The 20,006-nt window shown below is 50.4% G+C and overlaps 2 protein-coding genes across 2 annotated transcripts; one reads left to right on the forward strand and one right to left on the reverse strand.

Moving 5' to 3' along the window:
- Positions 1–706: 706 nt before the first annotated feature.
- On the forward strand, positions 707–8,286 carry BORCS6 (BLOC-1 related complex subunit 6). The gene is made up of 4 exons (XM_088463832.1): positions 707–870; positions 5,614–5,768; positions 6,072–6,155; positions 8,108–8,286. Exons 1-4 carry the CDS (start codon positions 837–839, stop codon positions 8,231–8,233), a joined length of 399 nt encoding a protein of 132 aa, XP_088319958.1. The 5' UTR covers positions 707–836; the 3' UTR covers positions 8,234–8,286.
- A 2,049-nt stretch (positions 8,287–10,335) lies between these two features.
- On the reverse strand, positions 10,336–19,506 carry BRK1 (BRICK1 subunit of SCAR/WAVE actin nucleating complex). Its single transcript, XM_088463833.1, has 3 exons — positions 19,283–19,506; positions 15,457–15,539; positions 10,336–10,672 (listed from the first exon to the last, which is right to left on the reverse strand). The coding sequence occupies exons 1-3, from the start codon at positions 19,398–19,400 to the stop codon at positions 10,646–10,648; spliced, it is 228 nt and encodes a 75-aa protein (XP_088319959.1). The 5' UTR covers positions 19,401–19,506; the 3' UTR covers positions 10,336–10,645.
- Positions 19,507–20,006: the final 500 nt, after the last annotated feature.

Genomic DNA, 20,006 nt, shown 5'->3' on the forward strand with positions numbered 1-20,006 from the left:
ATTGCAGCACGCAGCCCCGCCCCCTCTCGGTGTAACATTGTAGCATCACGCAGCCACGCCCCCTCTCAGTGTAACATTGTAGTATCACGCAGCCCCGCCCCTTCTCAGTGTAACATTGTAGCAGCACGCAGCCGCGCCCTCCTCTCAGTGTAACATTGCAGCACGCAGCCCCGCCCCCTCTCGGTGTAACATTGTAGCATCACGCAGCCACGCCCCCTCTCAGTGTAACATTGTAGTATCACGCAGCCCCGCCCCTTCTCAGTGTAACATTGTAGCAGCACGCAGCCGCGCCCTCCTCTCAGTGTAACATTGCCGCAGCACGCAGCCACGCCCCCTCTCAGTGTAACATTGCAGCAGCACGCAGCCACGCCCCCTCTCAGTGTAACATTGCAGCAGCACGCAGCCACGCCCCCTCTCAGTGTAACACTGCAGCAGTACGCAGCCACGCCCCCTCTCAGTGTAACATTGCAGCAGCACGCAGCCACGCCCCCTCTCAGTGTAACATTGCAGCAGCACGCAGCCACGCCCCCTCTCAGTGTAACATTGCCGCAGCACGCAGCCACGCCCCCTCTCAGTGTAACATTGCCGCAGCACGCAGCCCCGCCTCTCTAAGCGTAACAATGTAGCAACACGGGGCCCCGCCCCCGGTGACGTCCCACCAATGATTGACACCCGGCACTGGGGTGGTTGTGTGAGTAGGCGTGGCGCGCTGTGAGTGTCAGGACGCTGGCTCCTCCCCCCCGGGCACCATTAGGCAGCAGCACAGGGGTCGGGAAGCGGCCGGGATGTGAGCTCGGAGCCCGGTCTCCTGGTCACCGCGCCCCAGCACTGTGAGGATGAGCTCCGGCAGGCACACCTCGGAGCGGGAGTGTGAGTGTGGGCCGGGGAGCGGGCATATCACAGCTGCCCCCCTAGGGGGTGATTCCTTCCTGTCAGCCTCCCAGCAGGTACCCCTGGGGTGATTGGGGAGAGGTCCTGCGGCAGCTTTATCACATCCTGTATTACACTATACTCCTATATCTGGGGAGGACCCCTTACACCTGGGCAGCGTGTGAGAGGTGTCACCCCCCACCCTGGGCTACGTGTGAGAGGTGTCACCCCCCCAACCTGGGCTACGTGTGAGAGGTGTCACCCCCCAACCTGGGCTACGTGTGAGAGGTGTCACCCCCCAACCTGGGCTACGTGTGAGAGGTGTCACCCCCCCAACCTGGGCTACGTGTGAGAGGTGCCACCCCCCCAACCTGGGCTACGTGTGAGAGGTGTCACCCCCCAACCTGGGCTACGTGTGAGAGGTGTCACCCCCCCAACCTGGGGAGCGTGTGAGAGGTGTCACCCCCCAACCTGGGCAGCGTGTGAGAGGTGTCACCCCCCACCCTGGGCAGCGTGTGAGAGGTGTCACCCCCCCAACCTGGGCTACGTGTGAGAGGTGTCACCCCCCAACCTGGGCTACGTGTGAGAGGTGTCACCCCCCCAACCTGGGGAGCGTGTGAGAGGTGTCACCCCCCACCCTGGGCAGCGTGTGAGAGGTGTCACCCCCCCAACCTGGGCTACGTGTGAGAGGTGCCACCCCCCCAACCTGGGCTACGTGTGAGAGGTGTCACCCCCCAACCTGGGCTACGTGTGAGAGGTGTCACCCCCCCAACCTGGGGAGCGTGTGAGAGGTGTCACCCCCCACCCTGGGCAGCGTGTGAGAGGTGTCACCCCCCCAACCTGGGCAGCGTGTGAGAGGTGTCACCCCCCCAACCTGGGCAGCGTGTGAGAGGTGTCACCCCTCACCCTGGGCAGCGTGTGAGAGGTGTCACCCCCCACCCTGGGCAGCGTGTGAGAGGTGTCACCCCCCCCACCCTGGGCAGCGTGTGAGAGGTGTCACCCCCCCCACCCTGGGCAGCGTGTGAGAGGTGTCACCCCCCCCCCACCCTGGGCAGCGTGTAAGTGTCACCCCCCCCCACCCTGGGCAGCGTGTGAGAGGTGTCACCCCCCCCACCCTGGGCAGCGTGTGAGAGGTGTCACCCCCCCAACCTGGGCTACGTGTGAGAGGTGTCACCCCCCAACCTGGGCTACGTGTGAGAGGTGTCACCCCCCCAACCTGGGGAGCGTGTGAGAGGTGTCACCCCCCCAACCTGGGCAGCGTGTGAGAGGTGTCACCCCCCCCAACCTGGGCAGCGTGTGAGAGGTGTCACCCCCCCAACCTGGGGAGCGTGTGAGAGGTGTCACCCCCCCAACCTGGGGAGCGTGTGAGAGGTGTCACCCCCCCAACCTGGGGAGCGTGTGAGAGGTGTCACCCCCCCAACCTGGGGAGCGTGTGAGAGGTGTCACCCCCCCCAACCTGGGGAGCGTGTGAGAGGTGTCACCCCCCCAACCTGGGCTACGTGTGAGAGGTGTCACCCCCCCAACCTGGGCTACGTGTGAGAGGTGTCACCCCCCAACCTGGGCAGCGTGTGAGAGGTGTCACCCCCCAACCTGGGCAGCGTGTGAGAGGTGTCACCCCCCAACCTGGGCAGCGTGTGAGAGGTGTCACCCCCCCAACCTGGGGAGCGTGTGAGAGGTGTCACCCCCCACCCTGGGCAGCGTGTGAGAGGTGTCACCCCCCACCCTGGGCAGCGTGTGAGAGGTGTCACCCCCCACCCTGGGCTACGTGTGAGAGGTGTCACCCCCCACCCTGGGCTACGTGTGAGAGGTGTCACCCCCCACCCTGGGCTACGTGTGAGAGGTGCCACCCCCCCAACCTGGGCTACGTGTGAGAGGTGTCACCCCCCAACCTGGGCTACGTGTGAGAGGTGTCACCCCCCCAACCTGGGCTACGTGTGAGAGGTGTCACCCCCCAACCTGGGCAGCGTGTGAGAGGTGTCACCCCCCAACCTGGGCAGCGTGTGAGAGGTGTCACCCCCCCAACCTGGGGAGCGTGTGAGAGGTGTCACCCCCCACCCTGGGCAGCGTGTGAGAGGTGTCACCCCCCACCCTGGGCAGCGTGTGAGAGGTGTCACCCCCCACCCTGGGCAGCGTGTGAGAGGTGTCACCCCCCACCCTGGGCTACGTGTGAGAGGTGCCACCCCCCCAACCTGGGCTACGTGTGAGAGGTGTCACCCCCCAACCTGGGCTACGTGTGAGAGGTGCCACCCCCCCAACCTGGGCTACGTGTGAGAGGTGTCACCCCCCCAACCTGGGCAGCGTGTGAGAGGTGTCACCCCCCCAACCTGGGCAGCGTGTGAGAGGTGTCACCCCTCACCCTGGGCAGCGTGTGAGAGGTGTCACCCCCCACCCTGGGCAGCGTGTGAGAGGTGTCACCCCCCACCCTGGGCAGCGTGTGAGAGGTGTCACCCCCCCCACCCTGGGCAGCGTGTGAGAGGTGTCACCCCCCCCCACCCTGGGCAGCGTGTGAGAGGTGTCACCCCCCCACCCTGGGCAGCGTGTGAGAGGTGTCACCCCCCCCAACCTGGGCTGCGTGTGAGAGGTGTCACCCCCCCCCCCAACCTGGGCTGCGTGTGAGAGGTGTCACCCCCCCAACCTGGACTACGTGTGAGAGGTGTCACCCCCCCCCAACCTGGGCTGCGTGTGAGAGGTGCCACCCCCCAACCTGGGCTGCGTGTGTGAGGTGCCACCCCCCAACCTTGGCAGCGTGTGAGGTGCCACCCCCCCCAACCTGGGCAGCGTGTGAGAGGTGTCACCCCCCAACTCGGGCTACATGTCAGAGGTGTCACCCCCTATTATTGGGGCGATTTGCCAATGATCGCGTGATCAGCCTGATTTTTTGTATAGTGTGTAGGGATGAGCGTTTCGGGGTTCTGCCAATAAACCAGTTAAACTCCCACAGACGTATTCCTTCGATTATCCGATTGGTCGGCCATGACAGAAAATATCGGCCTCAATCTCCCGATATCGAGCAGTGTGCGCATTCTCCATAATCTGCTGATCGTTCCTATGTCCTCCTGTCACTGTCATCCTCCTTGTGGGCCGACTTATGCAAAATCAGGGCGGTATGGCCGGAAATCGGTAACTTCTAATAAATCGGACTATCATCTGTACAAATTCACTTAACATCTGCACACAAGTAGATAGGTTAGAATCAACTTTTAAAACACAGATATTTTTCCACCACAAGGCAGAATTTTATATAAAATAATGATACATTGAAATATAGGAATAACAAAAAAAATATGAATTCCCCCTTTTTTTTTTTTTTTTATGTTTTGCTGGTTGATAAGACGCATTTTTACGAAAACAGCAACATCGATTGGACACTTGTTAACGATCGTCAAAAACCTTAAGTTGCTTACGTGATTTGGAGCCAGATCTGTATTGTTCCATCTGGTCCAGTTATAAATGACTGACATTCTAGTGCCTAACCCCCCCCCCCCCCTAATGCCTAACCATAGCCCTCCCCCTAGTGCAGGGGTCTTCAACTTTTAAGACAGCGTGGGCCACATTAAAAAATTAAATGAAGCCCGAGGGCCACTAAGCTATACGCCACACAGTAACACAATGTTGATTCACCCCCGATTCACATTACACCACATAGTAGTGTCCCTTATTCATGTATGACACAGCAGTGCCCACATATACACAATGCCCACATGTGTACCCTTTCCACACAATGCCCCCAGTAGTGGGAGTGCCCTTTCCACACAATGCCCCCAGTAGTGGGAGTGCCCTTTCCACACAATGCCCCCAGTAGTGGGAGTGCCCCTTATGCAGTGCCCCCAGTAGTGGGAGTGCCCCTTATGCATTGCCCCCTGTAGTGGGAGTGCCCCTTATGCAGTGCCCCCAGTAGTGGGAGTGCCCCTTATGCAGTGCCCCCAGTAGTGGGAGTGCCCCTTATGCAGTGCCCCCAGTAGTGGGAGTGCCCCTTATGCAGTGCCCCCAGTAGTGGGAGTGCCCCTTATGCAGTGCCCCCAGTAGTGGGAGTGCCCCTTATGCAGTGCCCCCAGTAGTGGGAGTGCCCCTTATGCAGTGCCCCCAGTAGTGGGAGTGCCCCTTATGCAGTGCCCCCAGTAGTGGGAGTGCCCCTTATGCAGTGCCCCCAGTAGTGGGAGTGCCCCTTATGCAGTGCCCCCAGTAGTGGGAGTGCCCCTTATGCAGTGCCCCCTGTAGTGAAGCGGCTTACGCAAAAAAAAACCTAATACTTTTAGCCGCTGCCTCCAGTCCGCCCGGCTGCTTCTCTGAACTATGGGAGAGACATCATTACGTTTCTCCCATAGTGCACTATACACTGCGGAAGCCGGCGCTCAGGGGTGAGCTCCAGCCTCCGGCTGGCACTGTGGGGAGGGAGCCGGGCGCCCGCTGGTAACAAAATCTCAGCCGGCACCCGGCAAATGAAGCCTGTCAGCGGGCCACGGGTTGAAGACTCCTGCCCTAGTGCCTTACCCTAAACATGATAATTACCTTTGGGATTCTGGTGGTCAGGATGTTGGCAAGCCGGGATTCTGACAGGTGTTGTGATTCCGGCTCTGGCATTCAGACTGCCGGAATCCCATGTGCTGGGATATTTAACGTATCCCGATGGGTCAGGCACCTTCTAGTAAATAGGAAAATAATAATTGGATTTCTCCTGTGCAGGGCAAATCCTAGTGGGCATAAAATGTAACCGTTACGAAAAAAATTTTCTTTACCCTTCAGCCGACACCAGTGTCCGCCATCATGCGCTGCAGCGAAGTAAGGCCGACATCCCGCCCATCGACCTGCAGGTGCTGAAGGATTTGGAAATCCTCACACAAGACGTCGCGCTGAAGGTCGACCAGATGATGAAGAGTTTGAACGGCACAATACAGAACGTAAGATCTTTGTCGCCAGGATAAATCGCGTTCGGCTGCTGGTTTCTCGGGGTGGATCACGGGCAGGAAGCCGCGTTATTCTGGGAATAATAGAGGTTTGCGCAGTCTTTATCGCCATTGTGCCATCCCCAATAGCAATCCCTTCCTTGAGTTGTGTTATGACAGCAGACTCAGCATATTTATATACCTATTAGATGTTACCCTAGAAAGAGAAAATAACTGAGTGCGTAATTAGCGCGCTTCCTGTGACCGGTCACTATTACTCCAGTGGTTATTTGTGACGTCTCATCCTCTATTTGTCAGATGACGGCGCTCAGCGTGGGCTACATCCAGACATACAGGGATTCCGTGGACAGTCTGGGAGAGTCTGTGGATATGAGCATCAAGGTAATTACGGGCAGAGCCGTGAGCAGGATATAACATGGAAATGTATAACCGTATATCTGCTTTCCAATATGCGGTAATCTATTAAGGAGGAGTTATGATAATATTGCTGTAACTTGTATGTAGGTTTGTCCTTTATAATCCTTGTCCTATAACGTTATATCGCCATTTCCTCATATTATGCGGTTGGGTAAAGCTGGGTACACACTGGAGTGATGTCGTGCCGATTTGGCCAAATAGGGCATATCTCTGTGTGTGCCTGATGTGCGCGCTCCCACGGATATCGCCCAATTGGGCGTGCTGCACGGCCAACCAGACTATATCGCATGTGGCGCCGTGCATATTAATGAAGGATGGATCGAGTGATTATTGCATCCTTCGTTACATCGCTGTAGTGTGTACCGGCAATCATGCGATGTCGAGGATGTCCCTGGACATTGGCACGATTGCCGGTCGCTTAAGTGTGTGCCAGGCTTAAAAAGAGGTTGCCACAGTAATGCATCCTTTTTATAGAATGTTATTTACTTTTTAATTTTATTTTACATGCTTTTTCCCTTTTGAATCAGAGATCCTGATCTGTATATTTTATAGGTTTATAATTTCTAGAACACCCACAAGGTACTGTCGTGTCTGAGACGCTTCATGTTATAGATTTGTCCTTATAGTTTTGGTGATTATCTACAAATAATGATTCACCTTGAGCCATAGAACAGTATATCGCTAAACGGAAATTTCAGGCTGGAAAATTATCATGGGTCTGAATCCCTACCGTACGTAACTGCAAATACGCACGCAATCTGCCGATTGTTTCTGCAAAGCCGCATTGGCTACGCAGACCGATCACAGTGTGATTGACAGGAAGTGCTGTTTGTGGGCGGTAACGAGGGGGGACGCAGACGTGCTAGTGGATTCGACCGCCATTACAGGGACATGCATATATTATCCACTTCGATGCCATACGCACCTTGTGTACATACTGCATGCGATGATGTTAGCAATTCCTGTGTAAGGTCAGAGCTTGTGCATGTGGCTGCGATGGTACGCAATATTACCGATGTTTTCGCAGTCTTGCTAAGGATGTGTATAAGGTAAAATGGGCGTCCTTGTGTAGTGCTGCGACGGCATAGCGATCGCAATGGATTAGCATACTATCGCAGTTTAACCGCGTGCGTAATCGCTATTTGTCATCTGTAGTGAATCAGGCGCTATGTGTAAAATATTGGATCGCACTCATTAAGAGAACATGTGTATATGTATTACCCTTCTCTATACGGTGCTCCAAATCAATAGAATGACTTAAGCCACATACACCACAACGATTTAGTAAATGAACGATTTTTTGGAACTACAAATGATTTTTGCATATTCCCTTATTGAAAATCGTTGAGTTGGTCAGTCTGACTAAACTACAAAAGTGAACGCGCATGAAAGATAATCGTTCATTGTTTTAACCCAGAAAGTGAACGATTTTTTTTCAACGGTTGAACGATATCGTTCAAAAAATCGTTGTGTGTGTGTATGCACTATTAGGTTAATATTTGTATTGGCGGTGTACACACTGCATTGCTGCATATCAGGATGGCAAAGCTGTCAGTCCTATATCGTCCACACAGCAGACACCTCCCTGGTTACAGATGGGCAAAAGAGAGATCGGATTTTATTCTATAAACACTTCATTTATATTTTATTCCATAATACAGATTTGTATATATCAAATACTGGCTTTTAGTCCAGCTGCCTATCCTATCTATGTACTGCGTGATGAGAGGTGTTGTACTTACATAACCTATAGTGATTAATACATTAGTAATAAAAAGAAGAGAGTATACCACAAATGAATCCCATTAGGTGTCGCCTGTCTTGCAGTTCTAGGCCCGTGTTAGGCTGGCGGTATAGAGAGGGAGCGCAGTGTACGTGTGTCATACGTGTAACTATCTCCTCATGTCTCCCCCCAGGGCATGTACACCTTGATGGCTCGCTGTGAGGAACTGGACAGGACCATGCATCCCATTCATGCTCTGGCCAAACAAATCAGAGAAATCAAACGCACCCTGGACATGTTCGAAACGTTATGTAAATAACTTATTGATAAAGCGCTTGGATTATATTTTTGAATAAACACATTAACGCACCAGTGGAAACGTCTTTCCTGTCACTACGTGCAAAAAAGGGACGTGGAAGAGTCCTCACTGGGACCTCAGTGAATCCCTTTCCCAATAGGTTAATCATTCGGTGTTAGAGCTTTTCTGTTATATCTTTGCTCGCACATTCCCTCAGTGGTGGGTACGGAATCCTGACACCGGCATCTCGACAGGGTTAGGGTACGGACACAGCTGTCGGTAAGTACCCTAACCATCCCTGCACCTAAAACCTAACCCTCCCCCTTTAGCGCCTAACCCCACTACTTACCGTCAGGATTCCGGCACCAGCATTCTGACGGTCGGGATAGTGACTACATCCCATTCCCTCATATGGGTTTTACTGCAACTCTTTCTATAAGTCTACCGTGCTCTTCATCCATCTAATTTATATCATCAGCCACAAAGGTCTCTCTGTAGGACAGTTTTTTTTATTTGGAAGTGATACAAGTGGTTATATAACCTGAATATACAGAAAGTGGTTTTAAAATATCTAATGCTTTTACCATACAGGTATCTCTTCCCCATAAGATATGTTATATTATTACACCCCAGATGTGAATATATCCCTACAGTGCTGATAATGTCACCTTACAGATAACATGTGGAGTCCTGCATTCTGACTGCTGAAAGGCCATATAGTATATACGTGTCCTCATTTTCCTAGGGCAGAGGCTCCCAAACTCAGGGTCTCATTCAAACCCGTTCGCGAACGCAGGACGCTCGCAAGCAGGTCGATGGTACCCAAATGCGCACGACGGAGGCTGCTCCGTCGTGCGCATGCGCGAGACCCGGCAAGCGACGGGGAAGCCGTCGCTCGGGGTCTCGCGCCAAAGGGGGCGTGCTGTCGATGGTGAGTGACAGCACGCCCCCTTTGGTGGGCGTACCTGCCCAGACGGAGGCGTTCCCATGGGAACGCCTACCGTCTGGGTCCGGCCCCACTGACATCACTAGTGAAGTCAGTGGGAGTGTTTTTGGCTCTGATAGAGCCAAAATCACTCCAGGGCTTGCGGTCACCGAGACCCTACCGCAGGGTCTCGTCGCAAGCCCGATGGTCTTGACCATCATCATGGACGCTCGCATAAGCTGTGGGTGGTAACCCACAGCTATGCAAGCGTCCAGGAGGACGCATCAAAAAAAAAAAACCACCCTGATTCAGAGCGGGCGCTCGTTCAGAGCGTCCGGCTCTGAATCAGGCCCTCAGTCCTCAAGGCACCCTTAACAGTCCAGATTGTAAGGTTATCCATGCTTGACCACAGGTGATTTAATTACTACCGCAGTCAGTTTGACTGAACCACTGGTATACGTTTATGAAGCCGGCGGACAGAATCCCAACCGCCGGCTTCTAGACTACTTAATCCCGGCGAGGGTTAAATGACAGGCGTCTAAATCTAGACGCCTGTCATTTTGCCGGCGCCTGGCATCCCGATCGTAGGGATGCCGGGCGCGTACAGCCGCGGAGGGGGAGGGTTAGGTTTAGGGCTCCTGGGGGGGGGGGGACGGGACTTAGGGTTAGGCACCGCCCCGGGGGGTTAGGTTTAGGCACTTACAGGGGGAGGTTAGGGTTAGGGGGTAAAATTAGGTTAGTGTATACCTACCTAGGGACGATCAGGATTTCCTCCTCTGTCAGGCTGCCGGGATTTGAACCGCCGGCCGTGAATCACACAGATTCCGGACCATCTGTGCTCAACCATGGATATCTTTAACACCTGAACTGTTAGGGAGCCTTGAGGACAGCGTTTGGGAACCTCTAGCGTCTTAGTGCAACAGATGCTGTCCCACAGGTAGCGATGCGTACTTCCTAAATGCTTATTCGCATCGTAGCCGCATATAAAAGTTGTGCAGCGTGTACCAGGCACAGAGGATTAGTGCATTGTCGCTATTTGCAGCGATCCCGTGGGCACATCTGTAATACAGGGTAACACTACTCGCCCCCATCTTGTGCTGACAGAGCGTATTATGGCGTTAGAATGCGATACTGGCCTAGGACGTAATCCATTTGTGCCGTGGGGGCGGTGACTTAAACATTGTGAAATGAGGACAGCTCAGGGCAAAAACCGTTTACATTTATTTTAACACCAACGTAAAGATACAGAAACACAGATACAAAAGAAAAACAGAAGAACAAAAGCCGCTCTCATCGCCACCCGTTCTGTATGACGTGGCGAATTGGCAGTGCCTCGTTTTACCAATGATAAAGCATAATACATAGGAATGGTCGGGGGACATCTAAGCGTTAACGTTGTAAACTCAGTGATTACAGAAAGAAGAGACGATGATTTGTAGGTGAAGTCCATAGAGTATACATCTGTATATAAAATATTTAAATGCAAGTCGTAGCGATCCGGCTGCCTCTTAAGTGAGGGTCTCTCCTTTGGTGACCTGTAAGAGAGAGGGGGGGGGACGACGACAGGTTATAGTCATGTGACAGCAGCAGAACGATTACTACGAGGGACGTTCTGTGGCTACAATCAGTCAGACAAGATGGGTCTACTCAGTGATTACAGGTTCTACCAAGCAGCACAGCAAACAGGGGGTCCGGCACTCGGAAGCGTGGAGCATGCACATGAATCATCCTTAAGCAACAGATTTGAAATACCACATAGAACCCTATATAGATCCGTGACACGTTGCTGGGGTTAGGGAGACGCTCTACCCTGGCAGGCGTAAGGGGAGGTGGTTTCATGAGGGAGCGGAGGAGCTCCGACTACCAAACACATAACGGGAGAGGCGCTTCTATTGGCGAAACAGCAGATTGGCGATGGCTCAGCCCCCTGCGTAGGCTGGTTTCATGTGTACCCGGGGAATGGCAGACAAGACAATCTCATGCTTTACCTATAAATCATAGCAAAATGCCGACTGTATATACAATGAGGAATCCGTTCCACACCATTCATCCCCTTTTCTACAGTACAGAGATGGTTTCCATCATTCCGCCTGTGGTTCTATTATTTCTATATTTAATGACACAATCCTACCTCTAAAAGTATCCTAAATGATATATAATTATACCAACCTTCGTGTAGTTCAGTGCAGGTGTCAGTATGTCCGTGAAGCAAGGTTGTTACCTAGTGCTTATACACTGCTGGTATTATCATCCTAATGGTGTACCCTAACAGTCCAGGTTTTAAGGATATCAATGCTTGACCACAGGTGACTTAGGCCCTCATTCAGAGTAACTCGCTAGCGGCAGTACGCTCGTTCCGAGCGATGTTTGCACATCTGCGCATGCGTACGGTTTTTAGTACGCATGCGCGGACCAGTCAGTGCGGGCGAAAATCGTTTGTACGCAATATAGCGAGTGCCTGCTATTTTGAGTGACAGAATGAGGCGTATGTGGGTGGTAACAGGGGAAGGTGCTTGAAAACGGGGAGTGGAGATCAGAACGCAGGCGTGCTTAAAGGTCAAAACGGGCGTATTATGGGTGTGCATAATTAATACAGCAGCGTCATTGACCACGTCACTTGGTTTTTTTTTAACTCAGAACTGCTCGCAAAATAGCGGTTGAAAAAACCAACCACAAGAATAGCGAGCAGTTCATACGCTGTACGGTGTACTCGATTAATCTAATAAATAGCGGACATGACGTATGGTGCGAGCGGCCAGGGGGCGTTTTTATCAAATAAACGAGCGTATGTTTTGCTCGCTCATTCAGACTTAGAGGTGTGAACAGACTGCAATGTGCGAACGGATCATTTGAATAGCCACCCCTTGTTTTTGAACGAACGACCGCAAATAGCGAGTGGCTCTGAATGAGGGCCTTAATTAGTACCTCAGTCAATTTGATTTGACCACCTGTGCTCAACCATGGATATCTCAAAAACCTGAGCTGTTGGGGAGCCTTGAAGACCACGTTTGGGAACCTGTTATTGGAGGGGTGCTGGGCTTCCAAGAAAACACTAGAGGTAACGAAGGTCAAAACATTCTATAAATGAACCTGCGCAACCTAAAACTAAACTACCCAAATCTTGAATGTTGACGGTACCGAGATCGTCCTATGTATTTAGGTACAGCTGGAGAACACCTAGCTCCCCCTCTTGGGACACTGCACATACTGGGTGGGATGTACTAAGCATGACATCCCGCCTCTGTTCCTGTACATAGCGTTGTTGAATACCTATCTGTGCTCCTGATATAACCCTCCGCCGATCTCTGCTAGATCCATCGGATATCACAGTAAGGGATTTATTTACCAAGTGTCTGGTTGTCTGTTGGTGTTTATTACAGATATGTAATAGGGCAGCGCCTTTACTAACAAGACACAGATAGTAGAAGCACTTCCCTATTAAATATTGGGCAAAAACAGAAGTACTTGGTAAATATACCCTCCCCCCTCCCTCGTCTCAGACCTGCTTTATGCTGATGGATTATATATATATATCGGATTACATGAGCCGGCACATTACATGCAAAGAATATTGTATTCAGCCCATATTAGGATGAACAGTGCCCAACCATCCGGTGATGATAACTATTCACATTTACAGGACAACTCATCAATAAAAAGGAGAACAACACACTTGAAGGTAAAAGGCTTTTATTGTAATTGCCTCAAAAACAGCCAACATCACGTTAAAGTAGCGTTTCCAGAATATACAGAATAACGGCTTTACGTAGTGCAAATATGTTATACACAGGGATACAGACATACCGCCCCGATAGTGCCAACACCTTCCGTGTATATTACAGCAAGGCCCAGCGTGCTCACATGCAGCCTCCATACTGGTCAGGCCTTGGGGCTGATGCCGAGTCCGACAATGCGGCGACAGCGTTAGCCGTAGTATCGTCTGCGCCTTTATGCTAATATCAGCCCTCCCCTGGTGTACAAGCCTGCGTCTGAATGCGCAAGAGACGTCCGCAACCATCGGGACTTGCACCCGCCCTATGCTAGGTGCCAGAGTACAGCCTCCAATGAGAGCGATAAAGCGCCAGAGCCCGCAACGCGCCCATTACACGCCCAGAAGGAGAAATATCTCTGTGCGTCTGGTTAGCTACCGCCCAGGAAACCCAATACATGCAAGAGTCTGCGCGGCTCCATCGGTCCTGTGACTCTGCGTTATTACAGCGCGACGCAGGCACCGTGCAACCTTTTAGGGATTTAGACTCGTGCGCAGTCACAAAAATTCGCCAGCTTGCATGAACATCGGTTTCAGCATCAGCCTCAGAATAAGTCAGAGGAAATTGATGCTGGATTTTTTTTCAAAGCAGAAATACGCGCTAATAGCGAGAGAAGCCGCCATAATCATTTCTCTGCGGGGGATTTCTATCACCCATGACCTCGGTGGTGGTATAGCCCAGCGTGCGCTTAGACGGGAATATAGTGCGGGAGAGAATGAGCTTTATGTAGGAGGTTAGCGGGCACTACGTACATCTGTGCTGGGCATTTTCCTGTATCTATGTCACCTAAAGCGTCCTGGTTGCGCAGTGGCACATAAGAAACATAATGGAGGCCGAGAGCCAGATTTTCTATCCTGCAAGTCGGAATCTGATCCGGTTGGATACAATCATTTGCGGCATTACGCAGTGCAATGCTAAATCAATCCGACCTAAATCATCGAATGCGCCTAGTATTGGATATTGTGAGGCCGGCTTTATCCTGCGGTCTATAAACGGCGCTACGTACACCCATTATTACCTTATCGTACGGTTATATCCCTCCCCTACTCGTCACTGGAGCGATTGTCAGGGGCCTTGAATCGAGCCATTAGGAGAATATGTAATAGAATCTTATACAGCCACCACCAACACAATAAACAATCCTCTTGTCGGACGGATAAACTTTTAAGAAACAAGTTGGGAGCAATGATCCCCTGGTTGAATGCGGTCTGCCCAGCTTTATTGATAACATTTCTAGAGTGTCAGCCTTGGGGAAGATAGAGGGATACCTGTGGTTCTGACAAATGGACGGAGCAAAATTATAATGAATGTAACGTGTATTTAATATTAAGGATGACTGAGGAGCTTCTCAGTCTGCTTCTCTCTCCATTCATGAAACCACGGTCAGCAGAAATCTGCGGGAAGGTTATAAGACACATTTCTACGGCTATGTAACGGGTGGTCGGCAAAGCTCAAATGCGGTCAGTAGGGAATAGCAGTAGCTTAGAAAAATGTATCAGTAGGAAATACGCCCCTTATAAAAAAAAAAAATGACTAAAAGTCCCCATTTTCTGGAACGCAAGACGGCAGGGAAAGGAAACTAGGTGACGGCACATTGATCCTAAAGTAAAGGAGGATACTAAGCATGGGGCGGCTGGCGAGGGGCGATCTTCATACCAGCACGATATAAATCAATAGTTACAAAACATGGATTAAAAAACTTGGGACCAAACAGCGTCTTAAAAACAGGGAGAACACCATGCAGCCGGGTTTCATGCAGCACAACAATTATTCTGCAAGTCACCATTCCGGATAGGAAGCGTAAAAACAAAAATAAGGAACAAAAACAGAAACAAACGTGAGATTCTCAGTAATACACCAACAGTATCTCCTCTGCATGCACAGCCAGAAGCTACAAAGGTCTCCCGGTAACATCACTAAGCTGTCTACAATAGACCCACTAACACAATGCTGAATTGTTCGCCGTAATAAAGTGTACTTGTCGCCATAGGAAGCCAGGCTATTATGGGGGGGGGGGGGGGGTTTCTGTTACTGGCGATGAGGTGCCAGGCAACACTTTGCAATGTAGATGGATGCGATTTGCCATTACAGAACAGCAAATGGCGTCCACAGCTCTGAATTGATTCACCCCCCTCCCACTATAAATGCACAAAGTGCTAATAACATCGATGAGGCACGAGCCACTCTGTGCCTCAGGGATAGCACCAGTTACTGTATAATAGTACAGGTGACAGGTACACTTTAAAGCTAATTATAATTTCAGTGATTTTACCCAACCTGATAGTCCCCAGCTCCTATATCTGTGGATAATTCCTCTATGCTACAAATGATGTCTGCATAACGTGCTACCATGGCAGTAAATTACTAAAATGTCTAAAATTACGGAAAGGGGCGGCTGGCACTAATCGGTGCCACCGCGCATGATGGGAGTACCTCAAACATGCCCCCACCCCCATATGATCCCTTGTACATGGCTATTGGAAGGGCAATTTATAAGGACTGTTTATGTCAGTTTCTTCTCATTTAGATGTAACTAAAGCATTACGTACCCGTGCTTCTATGTATTCGATCCGCCTTTCCAACGCCGTCAGCTTCTCGTTCAGCGTCGCCAGTCGTGAACGGCAGGACATATCTCGAAGAAAACGAAAAGGGTGTTTAATATCAGTCTCACTGTAACGTACGGCTGCTAGAACACACGTGACGGACAAGTATGTACAGAGGTCTCCTCATACACTGGGCGTCTCTACACCATAGTCATAGAGGCACTGGGAAGCTGCTCATGGTATACTAGAGACGCTGCGATACAGCACAACGGAGCTCGGCCTGAGGAAAAGCATCAGAGCAATTTCTACACAAGATTCAGACTCAGTTGCAGATGTACAAATGTGGCGCACCCTAGTGGTCAGCGCACGCTAGCACCGCAGCTCTCTCTCTCCCAGGTGTTTTATTTTTGCAAATAAGATGCACATTTTGAGCGATAAAGACGCTTGGCGGAATTGTACGGGACCTGACGCGCCAAGAGGGGCTATTTGGCGTGACTGAAGCCACAGTAATAAATGACACATCAGTACATACAGTTCAATCATACAGATTGTTACCAACTAGACCAGTGGTTCTCAAACTCGGTCCTCAGGACCCCACACAGTTCACATTTCCCAGGTCGCCTCCCTGTAACTTATATATACCCAAAATATCCCCTCCCTGTAGATTATATACACCCCAAATATCTCCTCCCTGTAACTTATATACACCCAAAATATCCCCTCCCTGTAGCTTATATACACCCCAAATATCCCCTCCCTGTAGCTTGTATACACCCCATATATCCCCTCCCTGTAACTTGTATACACCCCATATATCCCCTCCCTGTAACTTATATACACCCCATATATCATAATCCCCTCCCTGTAATTTATATTCGCCCCATATATCCCCTCCCTGTAACTTATATACGCCCCATATATCATAATCCCCTCCCTGTAACTTATATACACCCCATATATCCCCTCCCTGCAACTTATATATACCCCTTATATCCCCTCCCTGTAATGTATACACACCCCTTATATCCCCTCCATGTAATGTATATACACCCCTTATATCCCCTCCATGTAATGTATATACACCCCTTATATCCCCTCCCTGTAACTTATATACACCACATATATCCCCTCCCTGTAACTCATATACACCCCAAATATCCCCTCCCTGTAACTTATATACACCCCAAATATCCCCTCCCTGTAACTTATATACACCCCAAATATCCCCCCATATATCCCCTCCCTGTAATGTATATACACCCCAAATATCCCCTCCCTGTAACTTATATACACCCCATATATCCCCTCCCTGTAACTTCTATACACCCCATATATCCCCTCCCTGTAACTTAAATACACCCCAAATATCCCCTCCCTGTAATGTATATACACCCCTTATATCCCCTCCCTGTAATGTATATACACCCCATATATCCCCTCCCTGTAACTTAAATACACCCCTTATATCCCCTCCCTGTAATGTATATACACCCCTTATATCCCCTCCCTGTAACTTAAATACACCCCAAATATCCCCTCCCTGTAACTCATATACGCCCCATATATCCCCTCCCTGTAACTCATATACGCCCCATATATCCCCTCCCTGTAACTTCTATACACCCCATATATCCCCTCCCTGTAACTTATATACACCCCATATATCCCCTCCCTGTAACTTATATACACCCCATATATCCCCTCCCTGTAACTTATATACACCCCATATATCCCCTCCCTGTAACTTATATACACCCCATATATCCCCTCCCTGTAACTTATATACACCTCATATATCCCCTCCCTGTAACTTAAATACACCCCAAATATCCCCTCCCTGTAGCTTATATACACCCCAAATATCCCCTCCCTGTAGCTTGTATACACCCCATATATCCCCTCCCTGTAACTTGTATACACCCCATATATCCCCTCCCTGTAACTTATATACACCCCATATATCATAATCCCCTCCCTGTAATTTATATTCGCCCCATATATCCCCTCCCTGTAACTTATATACACCCCATATATCATAATCCCCTCCCTGTAACTTATATACACCCCATATATCCCCTCCCTGTAACTTATATATACCCCTTATATCCCCTCCCTGTAATGTATATACACCCCTTATATCCCCTCCCTGTAAGACATATACACCCCATATATCCCCTCCCTGTAAGACATATACACCCCATATATCCCCTCCCTGTAAGACATATACACCCCATATATCCCCTCCCTGTAACTTATATACACCCCGTATATCCCCTCCCTGTAACTTATATACACCCCATATATCCCCTCCCTGTAACTCATATACGCCCCATATATCCCCTCCCTGTAACTCATATACGCCCCATATATCCCCTCCTTGTAACTTCTATATACCCCATATATCCCCTCCCTGTAACTTATATACACCCCATATATCCCCTCCCTGTAACTTACATACACCCCATATATCCCCTCCCTGTAACTTACATACACCCCATATATCCCCTCCCTGTAACTTACATACACCCCATATATCCCCTCCCTGTAACTTATATACACCCCATATATCCCCTCCCTGTAACTTATATACACCCCATATATCCCCTCCCTGTAACTTATATACACCCCATATATCCCCTCCCTGTAAGACTCATATACACCCCATATATCCCCTCCTTGTAAGACATATACACCCCATATATTCCCTCCCTGTAAGACATATACACCCCATATATCCCCTCCCTGTAACTTATATACACCCCGTATATCCCCTCCCTGTAACTTATATACACCCCGTATATCCCCTCCCTGTAACTTATATACACCCCGTATATCCCCTCCCTGTAATGTATATACACCCCTTATATCCCCTCCCTGTAACTTATATACACCCAATATATCCCCTCCCTGTAACTTATATACACCCAATATATCCCCTCCCTGTAACTTATATACACCCCATATATCCCCTCCCTGTAACTCATATACGCCCCATATATCCCCTCCCTGTAACTCATATACGCCCCATATATCCCCTCCCTGTAACTTCTATATACCCCATATATCTCCTCCCTGTAACTTCTATATACCCCGTATATCCCCTCCCTATAAGACCATATACACCCCGTATATCCCCTCCCTATAAGACCTATACACCCTGTATATCCCCCTCCCTATAAGACCTATACACCCCGTATATCCCCCTCCCTATAAGACCTATACACCCCGTATATCCCCCTCCCTATAAGACCCATATACACCCTATATCCCCCTCCCTATAAGACCCATATACACCCTATATCCCCCTCCCTATAAGACCCATATACACCCCATATATCCCCCTCCCTATAAGACCCATATACACCCCATATATCCCCCTCCCTATAAGACCCATATACACCCCGTATATCCCCCTCCCTATAAGACCCATATACACCCCATATATCCCCCTCCCTATAAGACCCATATACACCCCATAGATCCCCCTCCCTATAAGACCCATATACACCCCATATATCCCCCTCCCTATAAGACCCATATACACCCCATATATTCCCTCCCTGTAAGACATATACACCCCGTATATCCCCCTCCCTATAAGACCCATATACACCCCATATATCCCCCTCCCTATAAGACCCATATACACCCCGTATATCCCCCTCCCTATAAGACCCATATACACCCCGTATATCCCCCTCCCTATAAGACCTATATACTGTACACCTCGTATATCCCCCTCCCTTTAAGACCCATATACACCCCATAGATCCCCCTCCCTATAAGACCCATATACACCCCGGATATATACACCCGGGACCCCGATATTCACCGAAGGAGTTAAGGAAGTCGGCGATCTTCTTGATGCTGCTGGTAATGACCTCGATGTACTCCCGGTTGGCCCAGTCCTGGTGGATCTCCCTCTGCACCGGGTCTTCCTGGCTGGCCATCTTTCCGTCACCTCCGCCGTGATCCGCCGCCGGAGACCCAGAGCGCCGCCTGCAGGAGGACTCCCTGTGTGTCACCCTCAGTCAAGACTGAGGCCCGGGCAACCATGTCAGAGAAGGGCACGCCGGCCTGACTGCGGCCATCTTAGAGATGGGCACGCCGGCCTGACACGCCGCCATCTTAGAATAGGGCACGCCGGCTTGACACGCCGCCCAGCGCCATCTTAAATGTGGGCTAAGCTGATTCCCATATATAAATAATGGAGCCAGAGCTGCCTGTGATATAATCTATTTGCTGCCAGCTCCTCAGAGCTGTGCCCAGTGTCCAGGGTGATGCCAGGTTTATATGATCTGTGCCTCTTTTCCCTATAGAACATCCATTGCCCGATGCACAGTTATTAAACGAGGATATTAGATGGGATAGAATGGTTGCTTATTTCCTGATGGTACTCCGCGCCATGCAGTATTCGCGCCTTTGTACTTTTTTGAATTCTAAGAATTATTTCCTGGAACAGGAATAAATGAATAAAATAAGCGTCTGAGCGGATTCAGAGTTCAGACACTGCGGTTTGTAACTTTAGGTGGGTACGGGCAGCTTTCCCCTTAAAG

The sequence above is a fragment of the Taudactylus pleione genome, unplaced genomic scaffold (genome assembly GCF_031769625.1).
Source record: "Taudactylus pleione unplaced genomic scaffold, aTauple2 ptg001470l, whole genome shotgun sequence".
Taxonomy (NCBI): domain Eukaryota; kingdom Metazoa; phylum Chordata; class Amphibia; order Anura; family Myobatrachidae; genus Taudactylus; species Taudactylus pleione.

Coding starts and splice junctions, on each gene's coding strand:
- BORCS6 (XM_088463832.1), top strand. CDS start 837: ATGAGCTCCGGCAGGCACACCTCGGAGCGGGAGT. Junction 5,769..6,071: donor TGAACGGCACAATACAGAAC/GTAAGATCTTTG, acceptor TCTATTTGTCAG/ATGACGGCGCTCAGCGTGGG. Junction 6,156..8,107: donor CTGTGGATATGAGCATCAAG/GTAATTACGGGC, acceptor GTCTCCCCCCAG/GGCATGTACACCTTGATGGC.
- BRK1 (XM_088463833.1), bottom strand. CDS start 19,400: ATGGCCAGCCAGGAAGACCCGGTGCAGAGGGAGATCCACCAGGACTGG. Junction 15,540..19,282: donor CGACTTCCTTAACTCCTTCG/GTGAATATCGGG, acceptor GTTTTCTTCGAG/ATATGTCCTGCCGTTCACGA. Junction 10,673..15,456: donor TCGAATACATAGAAGCACGG/GTACGTAATGCT, acceptor TCTCTCTTACAG/GTCACCAAAGGAGAGACCCT.